This window comes from Manduca sexta, unplaced genomic scaffold, assembly GCF_014839805.1.
Source record: "Manduca sexta isolate Smith_Timp_Sample1 unplaced genomic scaffold, JHU_Msex_v1.0 HiC_scaffold_3346, whole genome shotgun sequence".
NCBI lineage: Eukaryota > Metazoa > Arthropoda > Insecta > Lepidoptera > Sphingidae > Manduca > Manduca sexta.
In genome coordinates, this window is record NW_023594404.1 from 48 (window position 1) to 14,292 (window position 14,245).

At 34.6% G+C, this 14,245-nt stretch overlaps 1 protein-coding gene across 1 annotated transcript; it reads left to right on the forward strand.

Moving 5' to 3' along the window:
• Positions 1–255: 255 nt before the first annotated feature.
• LOC119192907 (IQ motif and SEC7 domain-containing protein 1-like) lies at positions 256–6,934 on the forward strand (the record flags this gene model as incomplete). The annotated part of the gene is given in 15 exon segments (XM_037446643.1): positions 256–283; positions 286–354; positions 357–471; positions 795–838; positions 841–974; positions 1,338–1,552; positions 1,752–1,757; positions 2,153–2,279; positions 2,890–3,016; positions 3,297–3,500; positions 3,756–3,834; positions 4,245–4,279; positions 4,282–4,371; positions 4,808–4,948; positions 5,400–6,934. Coding segments are annotated over 15 exon segments (1,518 nt in total), but the record flags the coding sequence as incomplete, so codon positions are not given.
• Positions 6,935–14,245: the final 7,311 nt, after the last annotated feature.

A 14,245-nucleotide genomic window follows, 5' to 3' on the forward strand; every position in this document is an offset into this window, starting at 1 on the left:
ACACTACACACCCTGCATTTTTGTTCTAAAATTCAAACTAATTTTGCACTTTTAAATTATGATTATGTATGGAATGTCACCCCTTGATACATATATTTCAGTACCTCCCAAATAAATACTTCTAAATGATTTATATATAAATAAAATTACGTTATAATTTGTAAATTTTAATGACAAAATGTACCATACTCTTGTACTCTGTACATACTAGCACATTATGTACTTACATTCAAATGTATTTTACATCACTTTCAGGTATCAGAAACGGTGCGCAAGCGCCAATACGCGTCGGCTTGAACCTATTCAACAAGAAGCCAGAGCGCGGTGTGGCGTATCTCATCGCTCGCGGGTTTCTCGAAACTCGCCGCGTGGTGTAGCCAGATTCCTGATCACTCGGAAGGGACTCAGCAAGCAAATGATCGGAGAGTACCTCGGTAATCTCCAGAACCCGTTCAACATGGCCGTTTTGGAGTGAGTGTTTGTGTGTTTTTTATAACAAATTCGACAGTTAAATTAAGTAAATTATTGCTGAGGTGCTGAATGCTACCAGGACAGAATTTTTGTGTGTAATTCATGTAATTTTTAACATAAAAAGGATTATAATGATCGGGACAACACATTTTAAAACCACGATAGTGCGTAATTACATTTTTTATTCGTCCAAATGAACTTTCAAACCTACAATAACGGAGTAAATATAAAAAAAAATAATATCGTTTTTATTTTGAAATATGAAAACGTCAGATATTTATATAACAAATTATTGACCACAATTTTCATATTCTCACCAACAGATGCTTCGTAAACGAACTCGATCTGTCCGGCATGGCTGTGGATGTGGCCTCCGTCGATACCAGGCCCACTTCCGACTCCCAGGCGAGGCGCAGAAGATCGAGCGACTGGTGGAAGCGTTTGCGAGGCGGTACTGCGTCTGCAACACCGACTTCGTTCAGAGGCTACGGACTCAGGATACTGTAAATATCAATACAATTATCGAAAATTTTTGTGTGATATCGATATGATATCATTATCGATTAGTTAACAGTACAGAGATATCGATATGATTGTCGATGAGTAAAAAATATGTAATATCGATAAGATGTAGTTATTAATTGATGTGTGAAATTTGCCTGCGAACTACGGCAAATTGTACACAAAAGTTTTGGATAGTGCAAATTACCTATCTGCCTACACCATTTTTAGAATGTCCTATTTAATTTTGTAAATGTGAGTGTATTGTGATAAACTATTATTTAAAATCTATTTCTCTATTCGATGCTATATTATATGTATCGATAATTATGCAACTATAAGTAACGATAACCTTACTCTTCCAGATCTTCGTGCTAGCGTTCGCGATAATAATGCTGAACACGGACCTGCACACGCCCAACCTGAAGCCCGAGGCGCGCATGTCGCTCGACGACTTCGTGCGCAACCTGCGCGGCATCGACGACTGCGGCGACATCGACCGCGACATGCTCGCCGGCATCTACGACCGGGTCAAGGCCAGCGAGTTCAGACCCGGCAGTGACCATGTTACGCAGGTGAGGTTTACTGTTTTTTATTTTCTTTTTTTATTGGCACCCTACAGTCATGTACACTTATAAGAACCTAGGTTGCTTATACTAATATAAATCTAATGATATTGACCTCTAGTGCCGAAAAGAAGTTAATGTTAATTACAATACTTGTAATTTCCGTGAACAACATAAAAAATATTTTTGAGGATATAAAAAATAACTTTTGAGAGAGGTGTTTAACAAATGTTGTAACACGACGGTGTTGTATTAAATTAAGTAAAGTTTTTAGAAAAATACTGACTGAAACGAGCAATTTGCTCGTCTGATAGCACAATGCTCGTCAATTCTGAGAAGATTGATGATTTATTAATTGGCTCTATGTATGTACAAACTAGAATAATACAGACTGCATTCTTGTACCTTAAGTTTTCGGCAATTTCGCAAATATAAACACATCATTCAAAATGTGATATGATTACAATATAAATGTGACGAAAACTATTTTGTAACACTATAATAGAAAAATAGATATCTTTTTCCGGATTAGTAAACGAAATATTAAAATGATTATAATTCGTTGCTGAAATAGGTATTAACCCTATCACATTTCGTTTTCAAGGTGATGAAAGTCAAGCCACGATCGTGGGCAAGAAGCCGCACCTGGCGCTCCCTCACCGGCGGCTCGTCTGCTACTGCCGTCTGTACGAGATCCCCGATATACACAAGAAGGAACGGCCTGGCGTACATCAGAGAGAGGTATTGCACTGATTACAAAAAATACTTACATATGTGTCTTATTATGTCCCGTGTAACTACTGGACATAATAAGATTTAACTTCTCATGTCTCAGGATGGCGAGCGCAGTGGAATTCCAAACAATACTTTGTAATTCAAAGTCGATGGTGTTTCTATTGTTTATGAGCGGTCGTATAGCTTACCACCAGGCGAACTGTCAGTTCGTATTGTCATTCAAAGTAAAAAAAAGAAAAAAAATACATTCATTTTTTATATATTATTCAGTAAATATTCTTTACTATATATAACTAAATTATAAGCATGGTTGGATGTTTATATATTTGAAAATACTTTTAAGGACGTTTAAATATCGGCAATTGATTGTAACAGCAACTTTATTTCAAATTACATCAATGTTATAAAGATATTCTGCAAATTACATGCTTCATTATCTCGCAAGATATCGATAAAGATAGTACTCATTCGACTAAGGTGATCGATATTTGGAATTCTCTAACTGAAAAATAAAGAACAACATAACAGTAGTTATTCGATTAAAGTAATCGATATTTGAAATCGTCTAACATAGATAATATTCTATCGATAAAAAATCCAACTTATCTCATCCCAGGTGTTCCTATTCAACGATCTGCTGGTGATAACGAAGATCTTCAGCAAGAAGAAATCGTCGGTGACGTACACGTTCCGTCAATCGTTCCCGCTGTGCGGCATGCTGGTCAACCTGTTTTCCGTGCCGCGTGAGTATGAACTGGAAAATAGACATTTTTATCTGATATGTGCGGTTGAATTTTTATTTTAATAATATATTAAAATAGTCTCTATTAAACAATTTTATGATAATTACCAAAACTATCAATACTTATTGTAACTGTTTGTAACATCGATAAGGCCAACCGATAATCGATAAATAATCTTTCATATACGATTATAAAATGACTAATCTTTTGATACTTTTGAAGATTATCGATATTCGAATAGTAATCATCGATATAAATGACCTTTTTTGTGTCCTCACAGATTACCCATTCGGTATTCGGCTATCGCGGCGCGTGGACGGCCGCCGCCTCGCCACCTTCAACGCGCGCAACGAACACGACCGCTGCAAGTTCGCCGAGGACCTGCGCGAGAGCATCGCCGAGATGGACGAGATGGAGGCGATGAGGATCGAGGCTGAGCTGAATAGGGGCAAGGGGAGGAACGCACCGGCCTCCTCCAGGAATGGTAATGAAAATGATACATTAATAATTGATATTTGGGCTAAGTATAGTGAGATAAGTCGGATGGCTTGGAATGATTTATGAATTTTGGATTAAGGATTTCGATGTTTAGCTGCCCGCCTACATTTATTGCGTCCATAACGATTGTTAAATGAAATCATTTGACGAGTATTTTTGAGAAATCGTTTGCTAAATTATTTTACAGAGTTGTGATGTATTATGAATGTATATTTTTTCTTTAAAAATACAATTTTTCCAGTAATGGAGAACCGCGACAGTGGCGTGGCCGATGTTGAGATCGATCATCAACAGTGTATGGACCACGTTCACATGCACGGGTATGTCACCATAACGTTTTTATTTTTAAATTTATCGATATGTATCAATTATTGAAGTGCACGGGTATGTCGCCATATCGATTACGTTTAAAATTTATCGATATGTATCAATAATTTATATTTATGGTTAACTTAAAATTTGCCAATTTTATAACTGATAATTCCTCATGCAATTTCTAATATTTTTAATTATGAATGTTATATTACCGTCTAGTCATTCATTTACTAGTTTATTTAACATTAAAAATACGACTGTAATGCTGACCAGACACTAATGAATATACAAAAAACTGGTAATTTTACTTTTCAAGTAGGTATCTTCATTTTTCATAATATGACCTCTATACACAAATTTATAAGTAAAATATAGTGATGTTACCTTTAGAAGTGACTGTTTGTTGTCCCCGCAGAGTGGTGGTGCCGCCGCCGCCGTGCCCGGCGCCGGCCGCCCGTCGCGGCTGTCGTCCAACCCGCCGCCCACCAGCATCATCAAGCGCAACGTGCTCAGCAACTCGCTCGTCGACATCAACGACCCTGGTAATTAAAGTTTTTCTTTTAATTAACGTACATTTTACATAGCGTTGCCAGACGTCCCATATTTACCGGCACGTCCCGTATTTTAGGCACTTTTAAAATGTCCCGGCGGGACAGACTGTCCGGTAAATTGTTCGATCTACGATTGATAAGTACTCATGCATGCAACGTTCACATTTTCGGTGAAAGGATGAGGAAACCTGCATACCTGAGAAATTCTTATAGAGAATTTTCGAGGGTGTGTGAAGTCTACCAATCCGCACTATGCCAGCGTGGTGGACTAAGGCCTAATCCCTCTCAGTAGTAGAGGAGGCCCCTGCCCTGCAATGCGACATTATCCCAACAGTGGGATATTATATAGTACAGGGCTGATATTATTATTAGTGTGCACCTAGTAATTATGATGATTACGATTTGGACTAACACGAGCATGTCTCAGTGGCGCTGGCGGCGGAGCGGCTGACGCGGCGCGGGTCGGTGGGGTCGCTGGACAGCGGCATGTCCGTCTCGTTCCAGCACGGCAGCCGCAACGCACTGCACGCCACCTCGCCGCGACACCCCACCGAGCAACGCTCGCCAGGTAACACTACAACACTCATATCATTCCAACTTTACAACTTAACTGTTTGAATTAAGTCGGTATGTAAAAAGTATCGATTAGTATACTCCAGCGAAATCGACAGTAGTTTAGGCTGTACGATGATCTATTTTTTTTTTTTGTATGTGCATAAACATCACTTCCATTATTGACGCTGGATGACTTAGCATGTTCAAAGTCTCTCAAACTAAGATACACGCAGTTTTTTTCATTCATGAGTACATATGTGCTGACTGGCAGAATAAATGTCATTCCCATCTTCCCTGGGTCTGGATAATAGGCACAACATTTTGTCATTACAATCATAAGCCTGTTTCTGAACGTAAAGGCATGATATAAAGTTTTTAACAGTCAGATTCTTCAAAATTTTAAACTGAAATTCACATTGAGTCTAGTGATGTCGATTATTAACCATCATATTTCCATCCCACAGGACGTTTATTCGGCGGCATATTCCCGGGACGCACACGCAAGCTCAGCGCGTCCGGCATACCGGACCCCAAACACGGACAGGTGGGAAAGAGCACCGAAGTCTAAACTACGACTACATTACAACTACGGTGACGAGATATTACGGGATCATACAGTTTCGCACCCCGTAAAGTTCGATAATATCGAAATTGAACCGTACATTGGTTCACATAAAGGACATTTTACAATTGCGTTTTGAGGAAAATATTAGTTATTTTCAACTTTATTTATTAAGAGAAATAGTTTTGAAAAGGTCCATAGGTACACTCAAATCTTAAGTTACACGATTGATTTATAAATGGGCGGGTACCTCATTTTCTTAGTGCCATCTTAATTTTTTTTTTGTTTTATTAAACACAGAAAACAATTGTTTTTATTCCTTAAAACATTTCTTAGCAATATTTTTAATTAGATATTTTGTAACACGATGCAATAACGATATCTCCATAGACGTTTTAGATTTAAGTCTTGTTTGCATTTCGTCACGAAAATCGTAATTGGATTCATAAAAGTTTTTAAAGTTCGGTAGGACATATTGTTGGGTAAAACCCGCTATCGTCTCATAGTGGGTTATTTATCTATCGAATGGTGTGTCTTGGATGTTGCAGGAAAGCATATTTATTATAAAATCTGGTTTATTGTAATCAGGGTATAGGGTACATTCGGGTGTTTGGTACGGTTAAGGCGGTCGCTTCCAGTTTAAGTGCCAATTTAGGTACACAAATTCGATTAAATTAACTCGGTATAAGCTACGACTTTAGAAACACAAACACCATAAAACGACATACACTAATTTTATTATGTAGTTGATACGATAAACACTTAATAAAACTTTATTACTCACTCAATTTTTAATCGTAGAGACATCGATAGATTGGCAATGCTTGATAGGAAATCTCTATTTTTATCGATAAAACATTTAATCATAGACATCGAATTGTGCCGTTGTTTTATGGTGTTATTGTGAAATTATTGACTAAAATACGTACTGGATACAGCTCGGTAAAAATGTCGATATATTTTGACTACGCTAGGAGTCTTACGACTTAACGAAGGTACGTGAATGTAACGAAATTTGGGTCCACGTTATTGGGTGTAGCGATTTTGTTAGGTATCGATTAAATATGAGTTGTCACTGATTCTGACTCTAAAATCTGTATTTTCAAAACGCCTGCAATGATTTCTTGTGACATTACTTTAGTAAGAGATTCCGGGAATATGATTTTGCAATGAAGTCATATAGGATTTTGATCAATTAAGGCGGTAATCTTTGTTATGAACTTGAAAAACAATAGTTTTAATATTTATCGATCATAAGCACCCTCAATATTTTTTGTATCACGAGTAAACTCCGACTATTCCTCAATTCGTCTGTAGTATTATGATCATCATACTATTTTCCAGACTTGACTGTAATTCGAATATTCTAATCGACAGAATCGGTGCTCACTCATACATTTTATAGCTAAAGTTATTGTGTGGTTACAGCATGGGATAGATTTCAAAACGATTCAAACTAACGCAAAATATATTCGCTTAGATTTAAAATAATTTTCATTGCATGTTACCAAGCCAGAGAAGTATTAGGGTTTAATTTATCGACAAAAAATATCTTAGAATGTTTAAAAATCATCGCATTTTCTTTAGAATAATTGTACATACGTTTGGATTAGAAAAAACAGATTTTTGAAGCACTCGTAAAATCGAATAACACATAGATACATCACAGTTATAATATATTTATATCGAATGAGAAGATAAATACGAATTTATTCACTATTGTTGATGAATTTTATTAGATTTAGATTTTGAGGAAAATTTAACTTAATAGTATAGTGTGCTCCTGGTTCAATTGCATATTTCCAAGATATTTAGTCGATATATTAATCGAACATTAACAGTGGATATCGATAAAAAAATTGAAATCGTTTAACATTAAATACAAGTATGATTTTACTATATTTTTTGGTAAAGTCATTATTATAGTTTTATATTGTGTTACATACCGTCTAATGTGAACAATCGTATGTTCGTATTATAAAGTAGAGAAATTTCGCACAAATATCGATTGAAATTGTCAATGTTCGTTCCAATAGCGCATCACTATCGATTGTCCATAATTAAATTCTATTAAAATTTAATATATTATTGTTAAGATAAAACGATTTCTTCCAAAACTATGTACGATTTTCTTTACTCGACTATACTCGAAGGCTGCTTTTGAATATATTTTTTTTTTATCTCGACGTTACCGATACCAACTTCCCTTGGATTTACCATAACGTATACCTATAGTTTATAAGTATATTTATATTGTGACTTATGACCGGTCATTGTTCTTAGGACGGTGTTATAGCGTTAAAACGCTGCGTTTGCCTGAAATATATCGATAGTCCAAAACTCCAGATTCTTATTTACATAATACGAAAACAAATTACCAATAATAATAATACCAATGAACTTTAATATAAAATTATATTAATACACAATATTCGATAAATACAATCAACAAACGCAGCGCTTTAACACTCGATAAATATCGATATTCGGAAGTGACTAACGACCGGTCAGAAATCTTAAAATAATGTTGACTAATAATGACACTGTTGACTTTGTACTGGTTATGTAGAGCTTGTTGTCAGAGTCGGGCTGGTTCTTAAAACTGGTAGAGTGAGATCATCGTCGACATCAATTTATCGATTACAGAGACCGCAATATCATACTTATCGATATACCAAACGTAACATACGCGATAGTTTTGGAATCGATTATTCTTAACAAGACGATAAGCGATGGTTATTGGAATCTATCGATTGTTACGAAATGAAAAATTCTAGAAAAGCCAGTATTAAACAGTTGAATAAAGTAAAGCGGTCGCTCCTCTCACTCTGCCATAGTGCCGACTCTGCTTGTTGTTTCTACTATTTGATACGTGATTAGATAGTGGTTAATAAGCGATTTGTTGAATTGAAGGATTAATAAACTAACTTTGAATTACTGTAGATTATGTTGTAGGGGAAGGATTGAAAATATATGTAGCGTAGAAAATATTTTTTCGTATATTTCAATCGATATTGTTTAAATTTTATTTTGGCCTAGTAATGAAATGTCTTTCAAACATTTAGTTTAATAGATAACATATTTCTAGATAGCGGTTCTAAATGATTTAATTTTTTTGATATATTTTTTAATCTTTCTCCTACATTATACCTGGAAATCACATGCTACTCAACTATTAATACTGCATGTTTGTTGGTATTAATTAAAGCTATTTCCATTGTTTATGGCTGTCATAGCTATCATCGATGACTCACTATTATCTTAACGAAAACTATAAATAAGCATGCTTTGTAGCATGTGCGTTCCGGGCCTAATCTTCTGTCAGTTTATTTCCAAATGCTTTTTCTAACATATCGGCATACTACCAAAAATTCTGTCCATTATTGTACCTAAACGAATCTCCATATTTCATAAGCGTATGTTTTTTTTATGTACAGTCGGTGACACTTTTAAAATCGACTTTTGCTCCTGTGACTTCTTTCCTTTGTTTGCTGGCTGTACGTTATAACTTCCCTAAAAATTCGCGTTGTAGTTATAAAAAAAAAATTGTAATGCATGACAAAATGAAAGGAATTGATAAATGTTTCCAATTGAATTTTGAACCTTATGTATATTGTAATCTACGATTTTTCTATTTCGTCGCGTGTTGCTGTGTACAATGACAGATTGAACGATTATGTTTTAGCGATATTTCTTTAGACCTTTATTTTAGAAGTAGTGTAGTTTCAAGAATGTCATCTTTCAAAATCGAGGGCCCAAAGCCTGATGTATGATAAATGTTACCAATATTTGGTGATTCATGACTCTGAAATTGGGCTTAATATAAAATTGACATTTATTTGGTACTTATCTTTGAACTATCGAACTTTCAAACTAACTTAACTATCTAACTATTGGTGAAACGGTAATTTCATGAAATTGATGAATTAATATCTGCATAATTAGATAGATAAATAATATTTCCCATTAAAAGTAGATAAAAAATATTGCTTTGAGAAATTCGAGTGCCTTCTATTTAAGGACGATTTACGAGCAACTAAAAAAGACCTTATTTCTTAGACTAAAGGTCTTGAATGCTGTAATGATAGACGTCTGTCATTCTACACAGTGAGACGCTTTAACAAACTCGAATGTAATTTCTTGAACGTATTTCAAGCGAAATGCGTCTTAATTTCATTAGGGATACGGTATATTATGTGTTTCCGTGGTTGTGATATGTTCCAAATGACATGTATTCCATACACCTTTCTGACGGCAAGAGAAACTCTTTTTTAATCAAACAATCTTCTGATTTCTTTCAATTGATATTGAGAAGAGAGATTCAGAAAATTAAAAAGAAACTCTATGCAGGAATAGCTATGGTCGATTTCACCTTTTTAAATTAGTTATTCGCAACATTTTTGCTTTAAACAGTCATTTGGAACGAATCACAATCGATAGTGTGGGATGTATAAGCTTTTTGTAAATTTCGCTTGAAGCCAAAGATGTAATATTTTTTGTGTTCAAATTGTTTGAAAGAATATAAAATTATCTACAATGGTCGATACGTTTAACTGATTAATGATTTAGTTTAAGAGATCTATCTCTTACCTATTATAGTATCGCTTTACTTGTAATAAATGAAATAAATATCGATATCAATATCGAAGCAAAAATAATTAATAATCGAATTAATTTCATTCGATTTGATGCTGATTAAATTTACAAGTAAAGGTATACGAGCGGTGTATTTTTTGTTTAATATAATGTAGAAGGGATTTCTTTTTTTTCTGTAATATATATCTTACTAACTTATTATCTTAACTTTGTATGTATATTGAAGAGTACTTTCTAATATATATCTTTTAGTTATTGTTAAATAATAGCGGTAAGCAATAAACGCGTTCGCGTCACATTATGTGTTGTAATATAAAATGTTGTTGAGAGTTATTGCAACTAAGTCACTTACAATAGTTTTATTTAAAGAAAAACAATGGAAATGTATTTATTTATTAAATATGAATTAACATTCATGAGGATGTTTTGTTGTTTTATTTATTAACACCTTTAGAGCTTATTTTTTATGATAATCAAACTTATTGGTACATTAAACAACACAAGCGAAGTAAAAACAACGGTTTAATGAAATCAATTTGATGGATAATTTTTATCTGATGAATAAGAAATTAGGCCTCACATACTGTTAAAATTAACATTATTTAGGGTTATTTTTGAAATTTCTGAAACTCTGATCCCTGCACTAAGAATAAAAAATTAGTAAAATTCCACCTGTCTGTTCCATCAGTCTGGATACACGCAACCAGTTTCTACAATTTGCAAAACTACAAGCCAAATTTGTAAGTTACTTTAAAATATGCTTTTTTCATACGTGCACGGCAGTGACCCGACTACACCTGATGGTAAGTGGAGTGGGGTCAATAGAACGTCGACTGACGAGAGTTGATTATCCGTCGGCAATCGACACAATTATGCCGGCCTGTTGGAACCAGGTATACACAAGCTGATCCCGGAACGCGACACACTTCCGTGAGCCACTATGGCGGGTTTTAACACATTGTGTCGTATTTACGGTGGTCGCTATGCGGGCGTATATAAAATATATGCTACCAGCAATTGATCGAATTGATCAAATTAGATTAAAGACTTCAATTTGACAGCATCTCAGCTCAGAGTATAACTGAGTCGCATCTATTGACACCGTCCCTAGTTTCCAATAATGAAACTAATAATTACGGAATGACATTTATATGTCAAGAGTAAAGTGTTTGTTTTAATGACGTCACGGCACTTCTTTATCATTATTACAGATTCAAATCATCCCCTTGGTAAATAGGTAACACAAAACGTACCTAATAACTAACTATATTGTTGAATGCCTGTTATATAATATTACCTATAAATACATACCTAGATTATGCTCATTATGGGAAAAGATATTTTTATATACATTAGAACATACTGTATGCATAATTACTCCTTGGTAATTTTGTATGTTGTCATTGGCGTCTGTCAATCTTGAACATCTAATTAAAACGTGTATTTTAAAAAGCTATATGAATTAATCACATGATTGAACCAAAACAGCGATCTGATGTAGTCTGTTTTTGTTTTGTATCTGCTATTATTACTCGACAAAATTGGCAAAATCACCGTTAAATAAACGGTGGCAGTCATAATATACAAGAACATGAAGAATTAATTACATGCAAAATATAACACATAGGAATATCATTTTAGTTTTGAAATAATATAATATTGTTTAAGGTCGAAACGCATACCCTCACGACTTCATCCCTGAAGGTGTAGGCAGAGGCGCAATCTATGCACCCATTTTCCGCTGTGCGTATTACTTACGTTATAGTGGGTGAGCTTATCGCCATATCGAGCACAAATTCCAAACTGATACTCAGTAGAAAATCCCAATACCACTGCTCGACCCGGGGATCGAACCCAAGTCCTCAGCATTGCAGTCGTACTGTCATAAAAATACCGAGGCACTAGGGAGTCGGACGCAAAGCGATTAACAGTTTATAATATAGGTACCAACAATTTTAGCGACATTTTTTCGTGAAATTACTGACACAATACCCACGTTATAACGAATAGTAACCATTAAAGTTAACATATTGTAAAAGTATGATTTTTTTTATCGACATAATTTTAAAACGACTAAATATAAGTATATTTTAGGGGTATGTTTATTTTTTTCTATAAGTTCCATGTATTTCGAGTAGATAGCTTCTAAAAATACGGTTAACACGCCGTTTTGCTGGGGGAGCACCTTAATCGGATCACGTTTATCCGCAAGATTAACTTTAAACGAATATATTTTTTTATTTCAATCCTTTTTATTAGCATTAAATTTGGCGCGTTCCATCGAAATTTTCTGGTAAATAACTACACAAAGTTATTTTTGGTACAACACATAAATGTTTTGACAAATATATTGTTACAAATCTATTTTTGATGGTATTTGTTTGAGCATTACTTTCATTATACAAAGAAAAGTAAAAAGAAGCGATCCTTAGGAAGCTAAATGCTTTTGGATATTAATAATAGCCTACGTAAGTATCTCGCGTTCCGGGATCAGCCTGTGTATATCCGGTTCAACAGGCCGGCATAATTGTGTCGACTGTCGAGGCGTATTCATCTCTCGTCAGTCGACATTCTATTGGAACCCACTCCACTTACCATCAGGTGCAGGTCACTTTGCTGTATTCACAAAAAAAAAATGAAATTTCGATTGTTTTAAGCCCATATTTGGATTTCACGTACGTCGAGCAATGGAAATACCAGTAATATACATTATTATATTTTAATAATATTGATTAAATTATTCTTAGTAAACGCCAAGTCAAAAGTACTCTGAACCGGCGGGAATGCACAAAAATATTGATGAAGGTGGATGAAACGAGAGAAGTATACCAGAATCTTGCAAAGTGTTAATCCATAGTCTCTGCCTAATCCTATGGAATAGAGATGTGATACTATATATGTATTACAATCTTAATATTTTCAGGATTCGAACCCACACGCAAAACCCAACTTCTGTCGAAGCCGCTAACCACAAACCGATCTACGGCTTACCATAATCTATACTAAAAAGATTTACCGAATCAAAATTCCCATGGTTGAAATAGATATACATCCGTCTCTTTTCTCGCGAGTTCATCAGCGGGCTTCGGAAAGCCGCAGTACGGACAACGATATCCCACTTGTGGGTCTTCACCCCACCCCTAAGCTGTGCTTAGACTCGTAGCAATAGTAAACGTCATGAGTTTTCTAGGCAGGTGAAAAAACGTGGAGTCGACGTTTTATATTTTATAGACAAAAGTTTAAAGAATAATTTTTGTACGTTTGGAATTTATGTGTTAATTTGTTTATTTAATCTACACTTAAAAAATTGATTTGTAATGAACATTATTACTTAATTCGTTAAACAAACTTTAAACAATGCACGTCCGAGATGCAATAGCAAAATCTTTGACTTAAGATTTAAATAACATGTCATACTGCTTTGTTTAAAATTCATCGCTTAGAGCGCTGTAGGCAACACTATACTATGTTCATTGATGAATATCAATAAAAAATCTTTAATTCTTTATTGAAGTATACAGTAAATATACCTAAAGTAATAATTTAACCATATATTTATATTTATTGATTATATTTAAATCATTGACGTATAGGTATTCTATAGACACGAACGTCCATATAAACTATTTATTCAAAATCTGAACTAAAATATTACTGTTCATTAAAATATCAACCAAAACGTCACTGTTATAACCTATGTATTCACTTGAACAACAAATAATTTTAATTATTTGACTAATATTTTTTATTCACGTCCAAGTTTCAAATAATTTTAATTATTTGACTAATATTTTATTCACGTCCAGTTTACACTTAGAATGGAGTTCTTATATTATGCTTCACTCCATACATAACCACACGCTGTCAATGTTGAAATCATACTAAACAGGTGTACGGATTGCAGTACAGTTCACTCGAACACAATGAGTGCACGGAACGCCAGATCTAGTACTCAGTACATATATGTCGATGATATAAAATGTTTTAATTTAAAGCTACTCCACAGTTTCGTGTTTTAGTTCGGACGGCGGATGGCCGCGCGTCCACTTTCAGTACATTTGACCACGTGACGTTAGTTACAGCCATCGACTTCGCCCACTATTATTTAATTATTGAAAATAAATTGTTATGCACTGGATTCTCTATTAATAG